Source organism: Amia ocellicauda, chromosome 23, assembly GCF_036373705.1.
Source record: "Amia ocellicauda isolate fAmiCal2 chromosome 23, fAmiCal2.hap1, whole genome shotgun sequence".
Lineage (NCBI taxonomy): Eukaryota > Metazoa > Chordata > Actinopteri > Amiiformes > Amiidae > Amia > Amia ocellicauda.
The window spans coordinates 5,498,358-5,520,511 of record NC_089872.1 but is presented as its reverse complement, the minus strand read 5'-3'; the positions used below and the strand labels follow the sequence as shown (position 1 = coordinate 5,520,511).

General features: G+C 41.7%; 1 protein-coding gene across 1 annotated transcript in view; it reads right to left on the bottom strand.

The window, feature by feature from the left end:
• Nucleotides 1–22,154, bottom strand: part of LOC136719373 (tau-tubulin kinase 1) — a 57,714-nt gene that overhangs the window by 1,487 nt on the left and 34,073 nt on the right. The window contains exons 12-13 of the mRNA XM_066697297.1: nt 21,228–21,786; nt 1,096–2,654 (exon numbers count right to left, since the gene is read on the bottom strand). Coding sequence (XP_066553394.1) covers nt 1,096–2,654; nt 21,228–21,786 — 2,118 coding nt within the window. The remainder of the gene's footprint in view (nt 1–1,095; nt 2,655–21,227; nt 21,787–22,154) is intronic.

Genomic DNA, 22,154 nt, shown 5'->3' with positions numbered 1-22,154 from the left:
GTACAGCTGTATTCCAGTCTATAGTTAAACACATATTAGTCTGGAACATTCCTGCAAAACCAGTTAAATACAATAATAATAAAAAATAAAAAAAAACATAAAAGCTCCTGAAAACAAAGTCAGGAAGCTAAATAAAGAGAAATGGAGCCAAGAAGTGTCTAAATGTTGATTCAGCCTGACTGCATAATGCACAATCAATAGCCTTGTGCAAATCTTCTCTGCAATCTTTGCATTTTGCGTATAGAATGAGTTCACACGCCAATTAACGAGAACAAAACAACTCAAGACAGGCCATTCCGCATGTCTTGCTCGTTTCGGTTGCTGGTAACTAATTAACCCCACTATTTCATCCAGGTATTTAGTAGACAGTTTTAGATTGCCCTGATTTTTTATGTAAAAAGTAGTTACTCCGTTACATTTCCTTTGGTAGAATAATCTACACTCAGTGGAATACATATAGTTCATACACCAGTTTCAGACTGGATTAATACAAATCTTTCTCCTCATTTTACTAGTTGTCTTTCTTCCAAACCGTCAGGCTAAAGATGTTCTGTTGTCCAGTCAAACCCTGATCAGCCCCGTCCTCGATTTGTTTAACACAATAATAATAACAATAACCCTGAATGAATACTAACAGACTAACCACTGTTTGGACAAAAGCATCAAAAATCTTCAGATACTTCAGATAAATGGATCTATAACGAATTTGGTTTGGCACACAAAATGATCAAATGACTTCCAAAGAGCATTGCTTATGACAAGACATAATAAAAAGTAAGAATTGTCATGTGGTAGCTGGTTGTGTAGACAACTGGTCTTGTATGTGGTTGAATATACTGCTTTAAACCCATCAAGACTATTTATCCTGAATTTTTCATTGTATTCAGTAGAATTTATTTTTAGAGATTTTATTGATGGAGATCATTGTATTCTGATTATGAGTATAACTGTGGGTTTTGATGGGTGTGCACCTTGGGACTGGGGTCCACAGTTAATATCCATGCAAGGTGTATAGGTCGCTTTCCCCTTTCCCAGAAAAAGTCCACTCGTATGTGGTCAATAAAAACATGCATCAGGTGATCATTCTGTACATACCTATTAAAAATTGTGGCTGGAGGTCTCTGAGCAATAGGTATTGTGTGAGATAGCGGAGATAAGACCCCAGACCCTTGCTGGCCTGAAAGCTTCATCACAGGGGTGACAGGCCGCGGGATCCTGCTTCTCGGCCGCTCCCTCCCTGCCTCACTCTCCAGAGCTTTGGGTTTGGAACTGACAGCCCTCCTGGTGAAGGAGTCGTCCGAGTCGTGCGTTTCCTCTTCCGAGCCAGTGGCCGATGTCTCAGACGGGCGGCGGCGGTCATCCCCAGAGGAGGCCGAGGAGGAGCCTCCCGAAGCCAGTCTCATCAAGCGGCCCTGTCGCTTCTCGATGATCAAGCGTGCCAGGTCCTGCTGCTTCATCCTCTTGTGCATTCGCTCTTTGGCAGACAGGGAAGTCGAGTGATCCGAGCCGGTGTCTTCTTCTGAAACCAGGACAGGGATCCGGCTCTTGTATCTTTCCCTCGCAGGTTTGCTCGTTGCCTTCTCCTCTGGGGACTTGGGTGGACATTCTTCCTGCAATACATCTTCTTTCGGTTCTTCCGGTGGGGGCTCCAGGTGCACCATGGGAGATACTTCTGTGACAACCTGTTCAGACTCTACAGAGACAAGAGGAGGGATTTCCTCGGGCTTCTGGTCCGTTTCATTTTCTGTGGAGACATCTATACCATTCTGCAGCTTGGGGTCCTCCACAGGGCTCTGGGTGGATGCTTCTGACGGGGCGGCTGCCCGCGCCGAGCTCTCTGGTTCAGCCTCCTTCTCTGTGGAACTCAGCTCCCCGTTCTCCTTGACGCTCTCCCTCTCCTGGAGTTCCCCACTGGCCGAGGGCTCCTCCACCCCTCCGAAAAAGTCGTAGTCGTCCTGCTTCACCTGCTGGCCACTGGAAGACATGATGTTTAAGTGCGACTTCTCGGCAATATGGACGAAAGTGCGCTCGACTTTGGTGAACGGGGAGGAGGTGGCAGTGGCAGCGATTGGGGGCTTTGGTTCCGACTTCAGCACGGAGGAGAGCGTCCCTGGCTCCGAGACATCCAACTGGCTGCCCATGGGCTGCGGCCTCTCGCTCTGCGGAGTGATGGCAGCCATCGTCCCCAAATCCACATCTGGGGCCAGGTCTCCCGCTGCCAGGGATTTTCTCATGTCCCCTGGGGAGAACAGAACCAGCGTTTTGGAGCCTTCCTCCATCTCCAGGTCTCCTTCTACGGTGGAAGCCTTGCCCTTGGACTCTTTCTGGTCGTCGGCCAGCAGGGTGGAGGGGGCTCCATCCTGGCTGCGCTCCGTACTCTTCTGGCTCAGCTCGCTGCTGGACTCGCTCTGTGGCTCGGCTCCGGCCTTCAGGAAGTCTGCCTTGTCCCCCTCTTCCCTGTGTTCAACAGGCAGGATGTGGAATTCGTGGTGGTGCGGTAAGATACCAGTCAGCACCGACGACAAGAAACCCACTCTCTTCACCCCGTGGTGGGGGAAAGCGTGCAGCCTCGGCACGTCCTTCTCCACTGCTTGCTCCTGTGTTCGGTAGTCGTGGTAAGGCAGACAAGAAGGCACCGGCAAAGGCAGACCATTCTGCACAAAAGGTTTGGCTGATAGTACCTGCAACGAAGCCAACAAAAAAACATTAATGATTGCACATGGGGGGAGAGTCATGTGGACAAGATCTCTCATTGATGTGAGGGACCTACTTCAACAGCACTGAAAGGCAAACTGGATGGGTAGGAACAGACTTTTGAAGAGAATACAAATCTGACCATTCCATTGTATTTCTTAGTTGTTTGTCAGTGTACTCTCTTTTACCAATGTTTACTTTACCTGGTTGAACTATTGTTTGTGTGCTTTACCATTCTCCATACCTTGAACATACCTTCTTTGAAACATGCAGATAAGCGCTCCCTGTATGATGCCCAGATTTTTTTTTAATTCCTTCATAGATTTCACCAAATCAACACACACACACATACACACACACGCACACACACAAACAATCACTCAGTAACACTAACATTGTAAATAATTGTTCAGGGTGTAAAATTGTTCATGGACAGTGGCTGTATTTGGTAAAACTATTAAATTAGGTCAGCTTTAAATGTAAAATTCCTACACTACTGTATCTTGTATGACGAAGCCTTTGCATCAAATGATATTGAAGCTCAGAATAGTACTAGATTCCAAAAAGATGCTAAAGATTCAATGACTGGATTTAGTTAAAACCAAGACAGTTGCCATTACACTGTTTCTGCTTTTCTGACCACATAGGTAATAGCGGAGTATTACTAGGATAGACACAACTTTGCTTCGACGTTTATAGAAATCAGGTGCCAAGAAAAATGTTGAATACTAAAGTAATTTTCAGTGTAAAGATAACTATTGTATAAATAAGGAAGTATAACAACACAAACAAACAGCACACTAGAACACATTCTGTGCATACAATCTATGACTCTTCATTGTATTTTATCTTGAAATAGTGTGCTGAATGCAAGAACACTGGTAAAAGGTCGAAAAGGAATCCAGATAACACAGATTACACCAATTGAATGTAATTCCAGTACTAACCAAGGCGGGTTTCTGATCAATGTTCATAAAGAAACTTAAAACTGAATGCAGGGTTTGGAAACAGGTTAAAGTCTGAAACAAAGAAAGCTGCCGAAAGAAATGTGAACGAAATGTTGTACCAGCGAAGTGGAACAATCACAGGAAGAAATTATTCACTTTTCATATAAAACACAATTCAATTAATAGTTTATGTAGCTCATCTTTCCCAGTGCATTCAATTTATAATATTTTTAATATCCTATTATGTGTGCTTGATCTGATTTGGTTTCAGCTTAATTAAAAAAGTACATGAAAAATAGAATACCGACTGACAGGAAATGACAAGACAATTGTTGTGATCAGTAAATTGGTCCATTATGTTGTTTTGCATATTGAATATTCGACTGGGGTAAAATACGTAGGTAAGCGACAAGCAAAAACAAAACAACAAGGTTTTAAAGTCCTCCCTCAAATCCTTTAATAATATTTTGGTTGTATACAAGCTTTTCAAGATTGTCTAGATTACATACATGAATAAAAAAGGCACAAAAAATCCATTGCACAGCATTTTTTTTTTAATCACTCAGCCCATTTGTGATTTCAAGTTTATCCTTAGATACAGTGGATTGCTATATATACAGCCATTAAGCAACTTTCTTGCATGCTAATATACATGTAATGCATTTAATATTTATATATATATATATGTATATATGTACATTGGTAACTTTTATTAAAAATGTTAAAATACATGCTTTTCTTGTAGATTTTACAAGCCTACTGTACAGTGTTATTGCGTTACAAAACTGATTACATATCTCAGAAAGGCTTTTTTTTAAATGATATATAATGAAAAGACACTCACGGATCACATTGTTGCTGTAACAGTAAATATATTTTACAATACGTGTTTAAGTGTCCTCAGAAGTTCGCAGTTAATCTATAATGCAAAGTGCAGCAAGCAGCTTTTATATTTAAAAAAGGTAACCAAAGAAACAAACAAATGGACAAACAAACTAATTAATTTTGTTAAACACAATTCAGGGGGCGGGGCTTCTAGAACTAGAATGGCAAACTGACAATTATCAGCTGCAGGTGTCTTTACAGTGCTGGTTGATATTATGCTCTCCAAAGAATTATGGTACAATGTCTGGGTGATTTGTACGACAACAGGGGATTTACATGGAGCAACAGAACATTTATTCCATCATTCAATCACAAAATGGTAAACAGACACTGAGAAAATTGAGTAAACTAAGAGCACAGATGATACTGCTAATGGCAGGGAAGCTGCACAATATAGTAGCACCAAACATACTTTATACTATTACTACAACACACTCAATATCATACTGCACTACAAACATGGTTATACAATGGTCTGCTCAGTAATCTCTTTTGAATACAATCTAAACACATAACTACTCTGAATTTGTTGATTTGAATTATTATTATTACTATTTTCCTATACATCACACTCAGGTGTTATAGGCTATATCAGGCACTAAGGTAAATTTGCTAACTTTAACATTGTACAATTTTGTAGGAGAATTAATTTTTATATGGAACAAACGCACACTAAGGAATTAAAAATGAATCACATGGCAGAAGTGGTCATGGGTAAGAGTCTGAATGGGGAATGATCAATCAGGACCTGCTTTTCACACTGGTCGATGATATGGATTTACATGCACACATATGTGAGGAGCCTAGAGTGTACCCTTTACTCAGGACACAGATGTATTCACTGTTCAAGAATTGCTTTAAGATCTCTTATTGGAGCGCATATTATCAAAATGTTGCCGTTTTCTGCTGATAATATTGAACAGAAATCTGTTTTGGGTTTTGCTCTGGCACTGTCTTATTCCAGTATCTGGAAACATTGAGCAGAGTAGTCCAGAATACCAAGTTCCATCCAAACTGTTGGATAAATATTATCAGGTCAATTTATCTGTACTCTTAAAACTAAGTACAAGCATTTAAGAATTAGTGTGCAAATATAGTGCTGCCCCGATTGTATTCATTTATTGTATATGGTAGAAATATTTACTCGCACTTAAAATCTAAAACACCCATTTCAAAAAGTATACCATCAGAGTGATAGCACTCAGTATCTGACAAAACAGGATATCACAAGAAAAAAATATAGAAATAAACACATACAATCTTTAAGATAGTTATGGCTGACTGTTCTGATTTTGTCTGATAGGTATAAAATGGATATATATATATATATATATATATATATATATGTGTACATATACTTACATCTGAACATTTCGTCTGTACCAGTTTAACTATGTATCACAGATCCGTGAGTATCCTTTTACCAGTCGAAAGATACAAAAGCAACAGGAAAAAATAAATATAGCTCTTTTCTCTGTCTGGAAGTGCTTCATGATAGTGGAGTCTTGGTTGTAAGCTCTCCCAAGCTAAGAAGGTGACGTGTGTCAAATCAAGCAGAGTCTTGCCAAGCGATGCGTACCAGTGGTACAGTGCAGGGGGATTTGGTGGGCTCTGACTGCCATGAAGCACCTCTTCTTGGAAATGAACACTATGTTTTGTGAAATACAGCATGGGCTCTTTACAACGATTAAAATACATCATGCAGATGAACGCCAAAAGTAGATCACTGTAAATCACTCCCAGTTCAGCAGTTTAAGAACACATACATTCAATATACAGTAGTTTTTAATGGCTAAAGCAGTGTAGTTTACAGAAAGAGCCTTTCGCAGAGTGAATCCTTTTAGGCCTAAGTGAGATTTGTGCCAAGTAAAAAAGGGGAAACTGGATGAGAATCGTGCTGATCAGAGACAATCTGAAAAGAATTGCACATTGATGTCTGAAACTTTATGCTGCCACCCTATTGTATGTCTGACTCTTTCACCATTCAATCTAACCCTCGTTGAAGCTCCTTGCGTCATATTGTGGACAACCACTCAAAGGTGAGTAAATCCTGAAGCAGCGATGGATTACTTGTTCACATTGATGCAGATTACGATAAAAGCATGACAGTCTTGCTGGGGACCATGGCTGCATATGGACTCCTTCTGTGAATCCATCTTGTTTTAAAAAGCAGCTTTCGAAGACATTTTCATAAACCTTTAGTTATTTATTAATGAACTCTGCGTCAACATGTTAGCTCGGTGCACAGATTCTTGGTACCTCCCTAGACTATATTCATGTTAAACACGTTTTTAAATTGTTCTGAAAGTTAAATAAGGACTTCTCTCATGTTTACACATTGAAACCTCATCTGCAAGTATTTGTACAGTTGTTACTGATTTTCTAACAATAATAACATCTAAATTATATAATGTGAATTAATTTCCCAGAAAAGTAATCCAAATTACACTTATGCACAAAGCTCTTGGCAATTAATTTTGTTTTTCCGTTTTCACAAAGAATAAGCCTATATCTGTGTAGGTATCGATTGTTCTCTGTTAAGGTACCCTGTTACAAGTTGTTACATTCTGATTGCTATTTAGCACAGACAGACAATTGCTTTAAGTGCTTAGTTAGGCAAAGTGGAAGCAACCATAAAAAAATATATCATTCATGTAATAGTGGGTCATTTAAGCACTGCAGTGATTCCATTCGTGAGAGCAACAGAAAAGTAGGACACAAACACGAGTATCTTAATCTCTGTCAAAGACTGTCCAGACATTTAAACAGCTGTTTTTTTTCCATTGCTTAACTACATAATACACTTAAAACTGTGAATGCACTGAAGATAAAACAATACAAAAGCAACACAAAAGAGGAGCGTTCGCACACTCTGAAAGTGAGAAACATCGAAGAACCCTGTCCCTGTTTTTGGTTACTCTTGAGGTGAACTATGGAAACTGTATTGTTGAGCACTATTATCGTGCATCACAGGTCACAGACATCACAAATAGTATCTAGCTACAGTTAAATATTGGCCATCGATATCAATATTTCTATATAGTATTGCACTCTAGTAATGTATTCTGTTATAGCAGCAAACATTTTTTTAAACTATACCCGTTACATAGTTTATTAAGTTCTTAACATTATTCACTTCTTTTTCACTTACAAGCTTTTCTCCTCTAAAGATAACTCTTTGGAAACAAAACAAAAAGCAAAATGGATGTCATGACGGTATAGTGAATTCAGCAATCATGAAATCAGCATCCAAAATGAATTAGTCAAATAAAAAAAAATAAAAAAAAATACTAAACAAAAAAGGCAACTTCTATTGCATGGAAAAGAACTGAAAGACTGTAAGGCAAAATAGTTTCAGAATTTCACAATATCAGGACTTGAATGAAAATCACACACAAACTTTTTTTTTTCCTCTGAATATTAAAATTGCTGGGAACTCAAGGTTATAGGTTTATATTACTCTACAAGGTACAGTCCACCACAACTTGATGCTGACTGTAACAAACAAGTCTGTAAACCCGCAACACACTACTACGTCTCTCCAATAATATTTGATCTTTTACTATATGTATTAGTCATATTGAAACATTATATATCTACCTGATTGATATTTACCCATCAGACAACATTCACATGTAGCAAAATAATAAAGGAAAACAGTTAATATTCTTTTTAATGACATATAAAGCTAATTACCCTTGAAAAATAAATTAAGAAGCATTTTAAAAGGATTGTGTTGTTTTATAAGCTATGACAAGTATTCTGGTCTTTTTGTAATTTACACGCTTAACTGGGACAGATTAATTCAAACCTTTGACCCACCAGCTCATAGCGATTACATTTATCAATGATTAGAAGAATGAAGCATCTTACAAAACCTGAAGCCACCATTGAGGACAGTACTGTACTGTCTAATAGCGGGTGGGTCAACGTTTTGATTTAATCTCAGCCTAAATCTCAGTTACTCTACATTGTGGGTTTGAGAAATATTACCTGTGACAGACCCATCAAGTATACAAAGCCATGCAATTCACAATACCCACAAAGCTGAAACGTCTTTTTGGGTAACAATGTCACCCATATACCTACTCTTAGCAAACAGAGAGTTGTGTTAATTGAAGTGTTTAGTGTATTTTTTTCATGATGATTAACATAATATTCCTCCCCACAGATTTAAATCCAAATTGATACGACTTTGTAACTTCACATTATGTTCAAATATTGGAGGAACAGGATGTGTATTTTTTATTTTTGTGGGAGAGCATGGTTCATTCAAAACCGCAGATGTAGATCTGTGTGAAACCATGTATAGGATGCGTGATTATTTCAGAAAAGGGATTAGAGAAGCTGTTTTTCAAAATGTTCTATTATTTGTTCTACTAGGTATTGTTTCCCTCCTTTAAGGGACAAAGACCAGTACACTTTTTGAATAGTCTTTTAGGGAATGGCACCAACATAACCATACATGAAACATTAAGAACTTTTTTCACATGACATTCTTGCAGTTCTGTGCCTTACCAGCCTTACAATAAGGTAAGGTACGATATACGTAAGGTATCTAATATATAACTTTATGCCATATGTTTTGAGGTTGTTAGATAATCAAAGGAATGTCTCTTCATATTGTGGGGTCAAATGTTCATGAATACAAGTCTTTGCACAGTATATATAAAAATCTAAATAATAATAATAGTGGAGATGGTAAGAAAACATACAGGATGTAACTGCAGTATGCAACAAAGTCCAGTTTACAAAGTGTCTAGTGTGAGAAAATGATCACATGGCAACATTTTCTCGGTGCAATTTCAATTCACACTCCGTTTTGTTCGTGTAGTCAGGTTTTCCAGTGGTTACACTCTCAGCAACATCTTAATCACAAATTAAAACAAATGAGTTGATTAACCCCCCACTTCAAGTAAGAAAAACAAAGAAAGGTAAAGCTAACAATCTTATCCAACAAGAAACCCTTAAGATCAGCAAGATAGTTATTGTAGTAATGGGTCTATATCACACTTTCAGTTTGTTTTCCACCACAATCAATAGCATTTCACGCCCTGCCTGCATATCTTCTAAGTCATATTCACCTGTTCAGATTTTGTATACTATACAACCTTTATAATAAGGCAATATCTTATTAACATGTTAATGTATAAATGATGTATAAATGTGTAATAGATTAATATATACTTTATACAGTTTTAATAATGCATTATAAATCAGTTATAGCAATACATTGAATGGTCAAAAAGTCTAACAGGTTGCTAAAAAGTGTCATCTTTCAAATAATTTATGAACAGGTTATAAAGCAAACTTCACTACTGTCTTGACACATTCCTGTCTTGATTATAAATGTGTAAGAGGAACACTTTTTAGCTACCAGTTCAACCTTGTGTTCATTCCATACATTGCTATAACTGAGTAATAACCAATTATAATAACTAATTTATAATGCATTAGTGATGCTTTAGAAAGTATATATTAATCATCTATTGAACATGTATAAATAATTAATAACCTTAATAAGCAGCACCTTATTATAAAGTGTAACCCAATTTATATTACACTTTGTCAGGTGTTCTTGTATTTACACAGGCATATCTACTACAGCCTGATTATTGTACACAGTGTCAATTAGGAAGCAAAACCTAAGGGGTACTGTCAGTCTGTCTTTGACCTCCTGGTAGCAATAAGAAGCAATGTCTCTACATCTTGAAATGTTCAAATTAAATCATTTACAAGATTTCTTCCCCCTTTCCTTAAAGTGGAACCATTTTATGTAAATCCAAAAACCAGGCTTTCAGATGTAAACAAAGCCTAACCTATTCATAGATATTATGCCAGTGAAATCAATACATTTTGTTCACCGAAATGCTAACAGACTTTGAAATAAATAATTTACAACCTTTGAAAAATTATCTTGGTTATCTTCTGATTACATGTGCTGTTGCCCCTTAGGCTAGGAGTGTTCTTTGCCAATTCCAGTAAACAGAAATTATAATGTTTTAAAACTGTATAGGTGGAACACAGCAAGTTTAAATGAACAGAAGGGATTGCTATTCAGGGGTTGATGGCTACTTTGGGTTTGCTGCAGAATAGTTCATCTTCCTCACATTACTTCCAGTCGTTCCTCATATTCCAAATTGCCTGGATAAATGCTCAATTAAGCACAGCAAAGCCTGGTTTACAAAATATCTGTTAACAAATACAGAAGAAAATGCTTCTCTGTGACAGTTAAACAGATGCCACCAAAGAGTTTAATGCTTAAGGACTCAATTTTATCTTAAATCTGCTGACAAATCATTCGGTTTAATTTTGTAATTTTTTTGGCATTATCTCAGGTTTTCCTGGAGTTGCTGCATCCTGAAGTACCTTTAAGAAAGCCAGATTCCACAAAGTGAAACATTACCCTTGGGATGCCCTTAGCATCACCGAAACACATTCATGTGCTTTGTTTAAATAACCTGCTACCAGCATTAATAATAATAAAAAAAACACACATCATGGTATGGTTTGACTGGCCTACAATGACAATCTCTCGGGAATGGAACTGTTTTATGGGACTATCTAGTCGTGTCAGGGCGCCTTTACTATACTGCTAGATCATCACTTTCATAGGCTAAGGCTGCTGAGTGGACACTTGACCACTCTTTATGAAATAGGCTGACTGACAGACTGTGGTTTGACAAAACCACATGACTGCACCGCAGGAGAATTTCTGACAATTTTGTCGGGTTCCTCACACACTGGAAGACTATAGGGAAACACCATGCAGGCCTGTCACCATGATATAAGCAAGAGGCAGTTCTGGATTTTGCAGTGAAAGCAATGATTCGGTGACAGTTTTCATAACACAAAGCAAATCTGGCCATGTATAACATGGGTGTACATTCTGTGCATGTTATGTTTATAATACACTAGTTTGCCTTAAAGTATGAAAAAAAAACCGGAAAAAAAAACATATTCAAAACTGTTAATTAACTGCTGTCAATGTTTTCAGCTTCGCAGGGCTGTTATTTTATTTCTATTACATTTTTTGCAGAATGTAAACAGCCTGACAGTCACATAACATCCCAGACTGGGCTCAGTCCCAGCTTCATGTAAGCTTTCTTAGGAAGCATGTTCAACCACTGCCGCGTGTTTCCTGGAGAACTAACGAACACCACAACACAAACAGATTTCAGCAATTGTGGATCCTTTCAACACCAGCAACAAAAAAGGATTCGACCCAAACGTGCAGTCTGTGCTTCCGTTCCTCTCTTCCACCTCTGAAGAAGTGGCAGGGAAAGCTTTTGGAGTGAGATTCTGTAGCAAAAACCTTAAGAGATCAGAATAACTACTTTTTTTGTTAACAACAAATGTGTAACAGAAATGTACCCCAAACCCACCCCCCCTTTAAAAAAAAAAACTGCACTTTTATATAATGAGTTTTCAAATCTAAATTTACACCAATTCAAAAAGTCTATGTATCAACAGTGACTTTTTTCTCCTCCTCTATTTACACATGCAGAAACCAATACTGAAGCGATACCATCCTGTCTTGTCCTCTTTCTCCTTATGGTATTGACTTGCACTACTAGTTTCCCGGGCTCATGTACTGCATTGAACTCTGAATGCGTGGAGCAGACCAAGTTTATTGCACGAATTTAAAAAAAAGGAAAAAGTTTCTTATTTTTTTTAGACTTTCTTTTATTTTCTTTTTCTTTTTTATCTGTGATGGGTTTGTTGGTTTTGCTTTCTTTTGTGTATATCTCACGATTTGTTCCTAAATTTCGCCAACACTTGCTGAACCTGTAATCTTGACGCAATGAGGATCGAATGCCTAGGTCTCTGACTCCCGGGTAAGAGGGGCAAGTGCCTTCGAGCGGGTATGCGCGCAGGGCTGCTTTCTGCTGAGCGACTGCGTTGGAGGAAAGTGCCACCTGGGTGAGGGTAGTGCTCCGTTTCCAGAGTTGAGGAGGAGAAGACATAGGATGCCAATCTTCTCAATTGGTTGGGCCTCGGGAAAGACTGTTGGGATTGCCTTTCCTCCTCCAACTGAAAAAGACCAATAAGAGTGGAGGAAAAGGTGTCAGGCGGGGGAAGACTAGCTCTTTCTTTGTCTTATCTTTTTTTTTTTTTTCTCTGTGCATGCTGCTGAAATCTCCTCAGAGGGAGAAGATATAAAAAAAAGAGACTCAAAGGTCTTAAAAGTCAAGCTAGCCTACTTACTGAAGAGAATATGTGCAGGACTAACTAAGTGCAGGATGTTTGTGTGAATCACAACGCAGAGACTCAAAGCTGTAACCCCCACCCCCATACAAACACTCTCACACTCTACCAACAGCAGCACTGCGAACTGAATCACAATACAAAGGGTTTTCTAGGCTGTGACACAAAGCCTTGTGATTAATTTCACGTGTTATCTCAGCTTGTGAAGACATTTTAATTTTCTTAGGTACAGAAGACTGGAGAGAGATCTCTCATTATTATTGTAAGTTTCTGATAAAGTGTATGGCGTATTACTCTATTGGTGAAAGCAGTTCTAAATCAGACATCGTTACATCAAAATAATCAAAATTATGATACCTAAATTAACTCTTAACATAAAATACATAAAAAAGAAAGTTAGAATTTTTGCTGTCTTTATCTTACACCCAAACACTTATGCCGGGGTCACACTACACAATTTTAAGCCTGATTTGAGCCCGATTTGGCCCTCACGACAGATCGGCACTGATCGTCACGACAAGCAGCCTGGTCGGGCCGCATCCCCGCTGCCGATGGTCGTGTAGTATGAGACGGGCTGCGATGCAATCGCTTGCCCTCCGATCCGATCGTAAGCTTGTCGGAGCCCCTACGATTTTATTAAACATGTTTAATATTTACGACTTGATCAGCGCCGATCGTGGAGAGTGACGTGATCAGCAGCCAATGAGAGCTGAGCTGACTGAAGAAGAGAGAAGAAACAGGAAGAATAAACATGGCAGGAGACTAAGATTGTCATACGTATTTATTAAAATACTTCAAATACCAATGGTTGTTTCGGGGCACGTTATATTAAAATACTATATATATATATATATATTGTCCGCACAGACGAACACAAACAGCAGCAGCAGCTTGTGGTCGCGTTCTTTCCGCAGTTTTGCACAGATCTGCAGAAATCCACTGACCCCACTGGTGGAGCAGCACAAACGTGACCTGTACATGTGCACGTCCGTGTTTGTTGACCTTTTCGCTGTGTGGATCACGTGTGTTTCTGCGAGATTTGGAGGCTGTAACACAGATCGCCACGACAAGGATGTCAGATCAGTCGTGTAGTGTGTGTTCTCCTGTACTTAAGCGATCGTGTAGTGTGCGCACATTCACGGCGCAAGACACAAATTCGGTGCAAAATAGTTGTTAAGTGTGAGCTGCCCACAAAATCGGGTTGGATTGTAGAAATCGTGTAGAGTGACCCCGGCATTATTCTCTTTCTGATCCAATTATAATCGTATTATAATTGTCATGCTGGACCTTTTCCATTTGTCACGTATACTATTTCAAGACACACAGCAGTAGCAAAAAATCATGTCAGCGCATTAACAATTAACTATGATCTGAAATATAACACAAAGGTTTAGAACCGTGAGAATTATGAGTAACTTTTATTTTTTACTCCCATGAAAAGTGTTTATGAGATACGCAAAGAGCTCATACATTGGCATTTTTTAACAGCCAAGTAGACAGTATTTAATACCTAATAAATACCCGAAGTCTGGGAGGTGCAGATGGATAGTGAAATGACTTTTTTATTATTATGCATCTTTGCCAAAAATAAAGACCGACTAATTTTGACAAATATGACAATTTCAATTAATTAATTAATCCAGTATGTATTAACGTCTTAGATATGACCACCAAGCATGGTGGAGTTAAAACTAAATAGGCCAGTTTGCCCATCTTTCAGATGTTAAACTGAGCTCCAGTTCCCCCTGTGGACATTGGTAATGTACCGTGGGCACGGGAATAGGGGAACCCATTTGCGGTACTGGTGGGATGGTCAAGACAGGTGGAGGTCGGATATCAGCAGCACAGTGGTAAATCGGTGGTAATGCAAAGACGAGGTCGTGGTCACGGGCAAGGGTCAGGCGATCAGGCAAACAGGCAATCAGGGGAAGAGCAACCAGGTTGGGAGGTGCAGGGCGAATTGCATGAGTGCACAGGGGTTTCAGGAATGTTGATTGAATGACTGAGCTGGGAGAAGTGACTGGTAAGGAAGGGTGATGGTGACATTTAGTGGGGAAAAGTGGAAGTGCTTGGACTGGGAGAAGAGTGTTGGTCTGTGGCTGTGACATTACCACCCCCTCCACGGTCAGCCAACCAGACAGGACACAGCGGGGACAGCCACGGGGCCGAGGAGCAGGTGCAGAGGGATGGGCAGCATGAAAGTCAGAAATGAGGGAAGGGTAAAGGACATCGGAGGCAGGAACCCAGGAGCACACCTCTGGACCGTATCCCTCCCAGTCCACCAAGTATTGCAGGTGGGATCAAAGCAGGGAGTGCATAGTGTAAGCAGGACCATCATCGAGATCCAGAGGGGGAGGAGGAGGAGCAGCAGCAGGAGACAAGACAAGCTGAGGAGAAGGCGAGTGATCTGATACCACAGGCTTTAACAGGGAGACATGGAATGTGGGTGCGATCCGGTAGTGAGGGGACAGCTGCAGGCGGTAGGCAACTGGATTTATCTGGAGCAGAATCCGGAAAGGACCAATATAATCGGTGACTGAGCTTCTTGGAGGGCAGCCTAATCTTGATGTCCTGGGTGGACAGCCAAACCTCCTGTCCTGGCAGATATTGTGATGCTGGACCGCGGTGATGGTCTTCTGGCGTCGGATTGCACGCTGCAGCCGGGTGTGCGCCACTTGTCAGACTGCAGCACTGCTGCAAAACCAGTCATCCAGCGCTGGGATATCCGTGAATTCCTCATCCCAGGGGAACAGGACAGGCTGGTATCCAAGGGTGCACTGGAATGGGGTGAGGCCGGAGGAAGAGCTGCTGAGGGAGTTCTGCACATACTCAGCCAAGGGCAAGAGGCGCTTCAGTCTGTCCATTAGACCTGGGGGTGATATCTGGACTTAAGGCTGACATTCACGTGTAGTGCCTTGAAAAAGGCAGACCAGACAAGGGAGGTGAACTGGGGACCTCGGTCGGAAACAATGTCCTCTGGCAGCCCGTAGATGCGAAAGACGTAATTGAACAACATCTCCGCTATCTCAAGCGCAGTGGGGAGTCCCTTCAGAGGAATGAGCCAGCAGCCCTTGGAGAACCGATCGATGGCCACCAGGATGGCGGTGTAGCCCTGCGGTTTAGGGAGATCTGTGATGAAATCCACAGCAATGTGGGACGACGGACAGTGAGGGACAGGAAGCGGCTCGAGCAGACCAGCAGGGAGGTGTCTGGAGGCTTTGGACTGTGCGCAGGTGGAGCAGGCACCGATTAACCTGGTGACCTCACGCACTAAACCGGGCCACCAGAATTTTCCCCGAACCAACACAACAGTACAGGCGACACCAGGATGGCCAGAGGCAGGAGTCGAATGAATCCAGCGCAGCATGTGGGGGCACACAGATGACGGGAAATAGGTACGATTCGCTGGACAGGTGGACGGAGCCATGCTCAGAGAGGGAGGAGGAGTAGATCAAGATGTTGTCAATGTAGACGATGACAAACCGATTCAGGAATGATTTCATAGCCTCATTCACGACTGCCTGGAAGACAGAAGAGGCATTGGCGAGACCAAACGGCATGACCAGGTATTCGTAATGGTCGGTGTGGGAGATAAACGCTGTCTTCCTTTCATTCCCAGCTCGAATCCGGATGAGGTTGTATGCACTGCGCAGGTCCAGTTTGGTGAAGTAGCAGGCTCCTCTTAGTTGCTCAAGGGGGGCAGGCACCAAGGGCAGCAGGTACTGGTACTTCACCATCACTGCATTGAGCCCCCTGTAGTCAATGCAGGGCCGAAGAATGCCGTCCTTCTTGGAAACTAAAAAGAAGCTGGCGGCGGCAGGCGACGTGGACAGACGGATGATTCCCAGGTGCAGACCCTCTCTGATGTACTCTTCCATGGCCTGTGACTCTGGGAGAGAGAGAGGGTAAATGTGCCCTCTGAGAGGAGAGGTGCCCGAAAGGAGGTCAATGGCACAGTCCCCGGGCCGGTGCGGTGGCAAACTGGAAGCCTGGGTCCTGCTGAACACCACTGCCAGGTCTGTGTATTCAGGGGGATCTGTGTCAGAGCAGAGAGAAGGGGGCTCTCTATGCGTGTCGCCCGGCAGGGATGAGAACCGGGAGAAACAGTTCTGTCCCCAGGATATTATGTCCCCATCAGTCCAGGAGATGACTGGGTTGTGGTGAGCGAGCCACAGCAGGCCGAGAATGATGTCTGCTCCAGGAGAGTCGATCACCAGAAAGGGCAGTGTTTCCAAGTGTAGCAGATCGATGGACATTGTGATGGGGTTCGTCTTTTGGGACACCGGGCCGGAACCAATGGGCTGGTTTTTGACAGCCCGGATGTGGAGAGGGGCACACACTGTGAGAGAGGGATGTGGTGTTTAATGACAGTCACCCTGTTTATGAAATTCCCTGCAGAACTGGGGTCCAGCAGTGCATAAACAAAGATGTGTTTATCACCGAGCTGGATCCGAGCCCGGACATTGCACTGAGCCGGAGTGACGAGCGGGCACAGTTTGGCACTCACAGGGTTGGCAGGGGAAGTGACAGGGGAGCCAGGACGACTTGGACACACAAACCGGAAATCCCCCGACTGTCCACAATACAGGCAGAGGTGCTGCATTACTCTCCTCTGTCTCTCATCGGGGGACAGGCGTGTTCTGCCCAGTGGCATGGACTCCATCTCACCCACGGGGTTGGGTGAAGGGCTGAGGCTGGCAGTCGGACAAGTCAAAGCAGGAGTGGACCAGGTTCCCCTCGTCTTCATTGAATTGCCCAGTCTGATCGCCAGATGGATGAGTTGCCATGGTGAGCGCCTCGTCTCAGCACGCGACTTCCGCCTGTAAGTCCTGGTCCAGAGCAGTCTCAAGGGTGGGGCGAGGGTGGTCAGCACTGCTGGGTCCATTAGATGGCGGAGTTTTCTGTAACGTACCGTGGGCACGGGAAGAGGGGAACCCAGTTGCGGGTGCTGGTGGGATGTTCAAGACAGGCGGGGGTCGGATATCGGCAGGACAGGGCAATTGGTGGTAATGCAAAGACGAGGTCGTAGTCACGAGCAAGGGTCAGGCGACCAGGGGAAGAGCAAAGTCAAGGAAACAAGGATGAGACAAGGCTAAACAAAGCATGGGGAGAATGCTTGGAATTGTAGTGATGCACTGACAAATCTTTGCGATGACTGAGTGTTAGTGAGGGGTTTATATATGGAGCAGGGAACCAGGTTGGGAGGTGCAGGGCGAATGGGAGCAGAGGCTGATCGCCTGAGTGCACAGGGGTTTCAGGAATGTTGATTGAATGACTGAGCTGGGAGAAGTGACTGTTAAGGAAGGGTGATGGTGACATCTTGTGGGGAAAAGTGGAAGTGCTTGGACTGGGAGAAGAGTGCTGGTCTGTGGCTGTGACAACATTAAACATTAAACATTAAAGGTCCCTTTTCAGAGAGTGGAGGTCTAACTGTGTTATGGTTCAATTCCAAATCCGGCTTTCTGAGTATGGCCTACCAAAACAAAATCCCCCGCCATTTAACTGGCTAAATAACTGCTTATGTCTACACTTTATCTGCAGTGCAGTGAAGAGTAGCATAGTGCAGGGTAGTGCAGTATAGTGAGGAACTGACTCCAAGAAAATGTCTGCCAAGAATCACCCAGGTGGGGCTACACTTTAGTGGCAAATGAAAGTCCCCTTCCAACTTTAAAGTACTTTGGGATTCTGTGGGATGAAAGGCACTGTATAAATGCATATTATAATTATAATTATTATTATATTCATCCCAATTAGCTTTGGATAACAGGTCAGATACTTATCATATTACTCCACTTTTGTAAAGCATATGATCAGTGTTCAAATGTACGACACCCATAAGTTATACACCCATACATTAATAATACTCGTCTGAGCCCATTCAAACACAAGTATGGATAGCTATGAACCACAGAGCTTTCAAAATACTGGAGACTGCACTACCAACTACCTCAGAACTGCTCAACTGTAAACTGTCATCATATTAACTACACTATGTTGGTAGAGACATACCTGTCAATGAGCTTAGTTACGCACATTTGCAAAAACAGAGCTTTAGAATTTGTATCTAGATAGCGGTCTTGTACAAGTGTTTACAACCGTGAGACTCCGGGAAAATAAGATAGTTGATAGTTGGTGCCAGTAAGAGAGACTAAGTTTATTTTCCGCTATACTGGGTCCAATCTTGGAATGTAGGCACCAGTAAATACTCTAGTCCCAGCAAGTTAAACCTCATAATATGAACTTAAATATATATACTGTATATATTCAACTTTGAAATCTAATTAAATATTTTGATAGAGAGCATGCAGGCCTAGAGTCAACTCTCCATAATAGCGGACTTTAAATTATGATTCAGGGAATGGAATCGCATAACAGGCACCCAGGCACTTCTTTCTTCTTGCGAGGGTTTTTTCTTATAACTACAGCAAAGAATCAGCTATGGAGGTGGATATAGCTCCTGGGCATGTATTATGGTGCTGTTGCTTATATAGGTCATATAAAAAAATTAAAATAAAACGCAGACAACATACTAAGTCTCTGGCTTGACTGACAATTTCCCAGCATCTACAATCTGCCACAGCATACAGGGCAATCGGTTCCAACAGGAAGCACAGGTTGCACAGAAATCTGTAAGTCTGTCTCATTTCTATCCAGATAGAAACAGCACTCAGTTCAATGGGTGTTAATGGCAACAAACAGAGGCTGTTCATACTGATCCTAAATGCAGAATTACAGCCAATTGCTGTACTTATTCTGAAAGCAAAATCTCTAAAAGGCTGACACTGGATAGAGACACAGCATCTTTGATTCCACCCCACTTCTATTCCGTACCTTAGACCAAGATGCACCAGCACAACAGAGGCTAAAAGGTAGTCCCATCAGGAATCCCATCAACACATAATCCACTGGGTTGACAACCAACCTAGCAATTGCCCCGATAGACCCAGAAAGCCAACACCCTGTGTCAACACTGGACAGCTGCAGATCTTGCTTTTCAGTATGCCAAAGCACTGAATGATGTCACAATATTTAATTATGCTACATGCACTGTGGGTACAATAGTTCACAGAACACTAAAATGCTCACAGCTTGCTTCAAGTGGGGACATTTTAGTTGTTCTGTAGTGAATTAACAGTTATGGACAGAGTGATATACAGTCATTGTTTGTTTCCAGTCCTGTTTTTTCCTTTAGTTTTCATTCTTCCTGTGAATGTAATTTCAATCGTTCTGCTTAAAAACAAAGAACATTTTTGGTTCCTCAACTTTTGAAAAGTATTTTCTTAAGCTTGACCTTTTGCCACCAGCCCAGTTTCCAGATTACTGTACCCAAGCACTTAAAACTCTGTAAAAACATTTTTAGCACTTGAAAAATGTCTCTGAGGTGCATCACTAAGTACTGAACTGAACCCCCCAACCCCCGCTTCTGTAACACTGTCTTTAAAAGCATGCTTATATTTCCCAGGTTTTTAGTATGCGGTCAGTTGCATATATTAAAAGAAGTATGTATTCCGATATTTACGCAGAGAATACTTACCTTAAAGGTCTGATTAGCAAACACAGGAGATAAGATGCATTTGATTTACTATCCAGAACACAGATATCATAAGCTGTGCTAACTGTGATCACCGGTAATATGTAATGTGAAATCTTGTTTCGTTGTTGTTGCACAGTTGAGCACAATTGCTGGTCAAAATTTACAGACAAAAAGCAGGAAAACTAACTTAAAACTGTTGACACATAAGCTTTGATTTAACATTGTGTGTGTTAAATTTAACCATATCTTGTTTTAAAAAAATAAACTAAGGCACACCTTCTTTCCTTATTTAAACTTATTCATTGGCAGTTCAGTGCGAGAAATCTCAAATTTCTTTCCATTTTCAATATTTATTTTTTTCCAGCAAACCACATTCCTAGATCACACAAGAGTCACAAGTTATGATGAGCAACTTTTATGTATATCCTAAACAAGGCAATTCCTGTTAGTCTAATTTTTATTTATTATTTTTATTATTTTTTAATACTTGCAATTCATGTTGTTTTTATTGCACAGCACAAACAGCTATAGGATTAAAGCTGTTGCATATGATAAAAAAACTGAGAAAGTTAAAAAAAATACAACAGGATACAAAATAAAGGATTAATCAAATTTAAAAAAACATCTGAAGACACTAGGATTTGGTCCATTTTAGCTTCTTTTGAAAGGATCGTAATTCAACTGAATCTCAAGAGACTTGTTTCTTTTATCTTCAGGTTTCAAGAATTCTGAATGGATAAGAAAAGAAAAGAAAAGAAAAGAAAAGAAAAGAAAAGAAAGAGTTCCGGGATCCCTGAACACGACCAAATTGTTTCTTTCTGTTTCCTTTATGTTCAGATTCCATGACAGAAAGGAAAAGGAAAAGAAAACAACAACAGAAACACAAAGGGATTTAGGAATGTGGTCTGCAGCATTTTCAGGTCAGAGAAGCCCTTTCAGAGTGCTGAGGAAGCCCTTACCTGTCTGTGAGGACCAGATGGCTCCGACTCCCTGCGCTTGGGCCGGGTGGAAGGCAGCGAGTGGCACGGAGACTGGGCAGGGCTGACAGTGGGCATCTCTTGCCTGCTCTCTGACGCAGAATGGCCCCCGCGGCCTCCGCTCCTCCGCGATGTGTCCTCCTCGGCCACGGTCAGCATGCCCCGGGACCGCCCCTCCTTGGGCCGGACCACCGCCTCCGCACCCCCCAGCCTCCTCCTCTCCTCGTGCTCTTCGATGGGCCGCAACTCCTCCGGCTCATCGTCCGTGGTGCCCGAGGTGCTGGGCTCGGCCCCAGGGTGGAAGTCCTTGAGCTCCGTCTCCTTATCGATGATGACCCACTCCTTGCTGTCGAAGTCCTCCTCCTCAGCCAGGGGGACAGACTTGAAGGCGTTGCTGAGGGCCTCGTGCTCCACTGAGACGGACACCTCTATCCTCCCGCTCACCTGCCGGTCCCCCTGCCCAGTGTCCACAGACAGCATCTGCGCCGGCTGAGAGGAGTACACCTGTCTGGACGGAGAGCCTAGGATGTCCATTTTAGATCTGGAACGGCAATTTCAAAACCAGTTAGCAGGAAATAAGCATATTGTTAATGAAACTATTGGCTTAAGTCAATTCATAATTTTCACGTACAAAAAGATTAACAGAGAAGCCAGTTCTGTTATTCTGAAACCACCAATCAGTGATGCACTTAGATATCCCACGATTCCTTCCATTTATATGGGATCTGCCAACATTTTGATAATCCGAAGATTAATTGGAGGCTAAGATCCATCATTTAAAATGCCACTGGCAGGCACAGATGTAGTGAAAAACAAAGCTTAGCATATCTGACTACATAGTTTTTTTTCTAAAGGATTTTAACGGAGTGTTTGACAAGTCAGCCAAATGCATTCAAGTGTCAGGTCAAC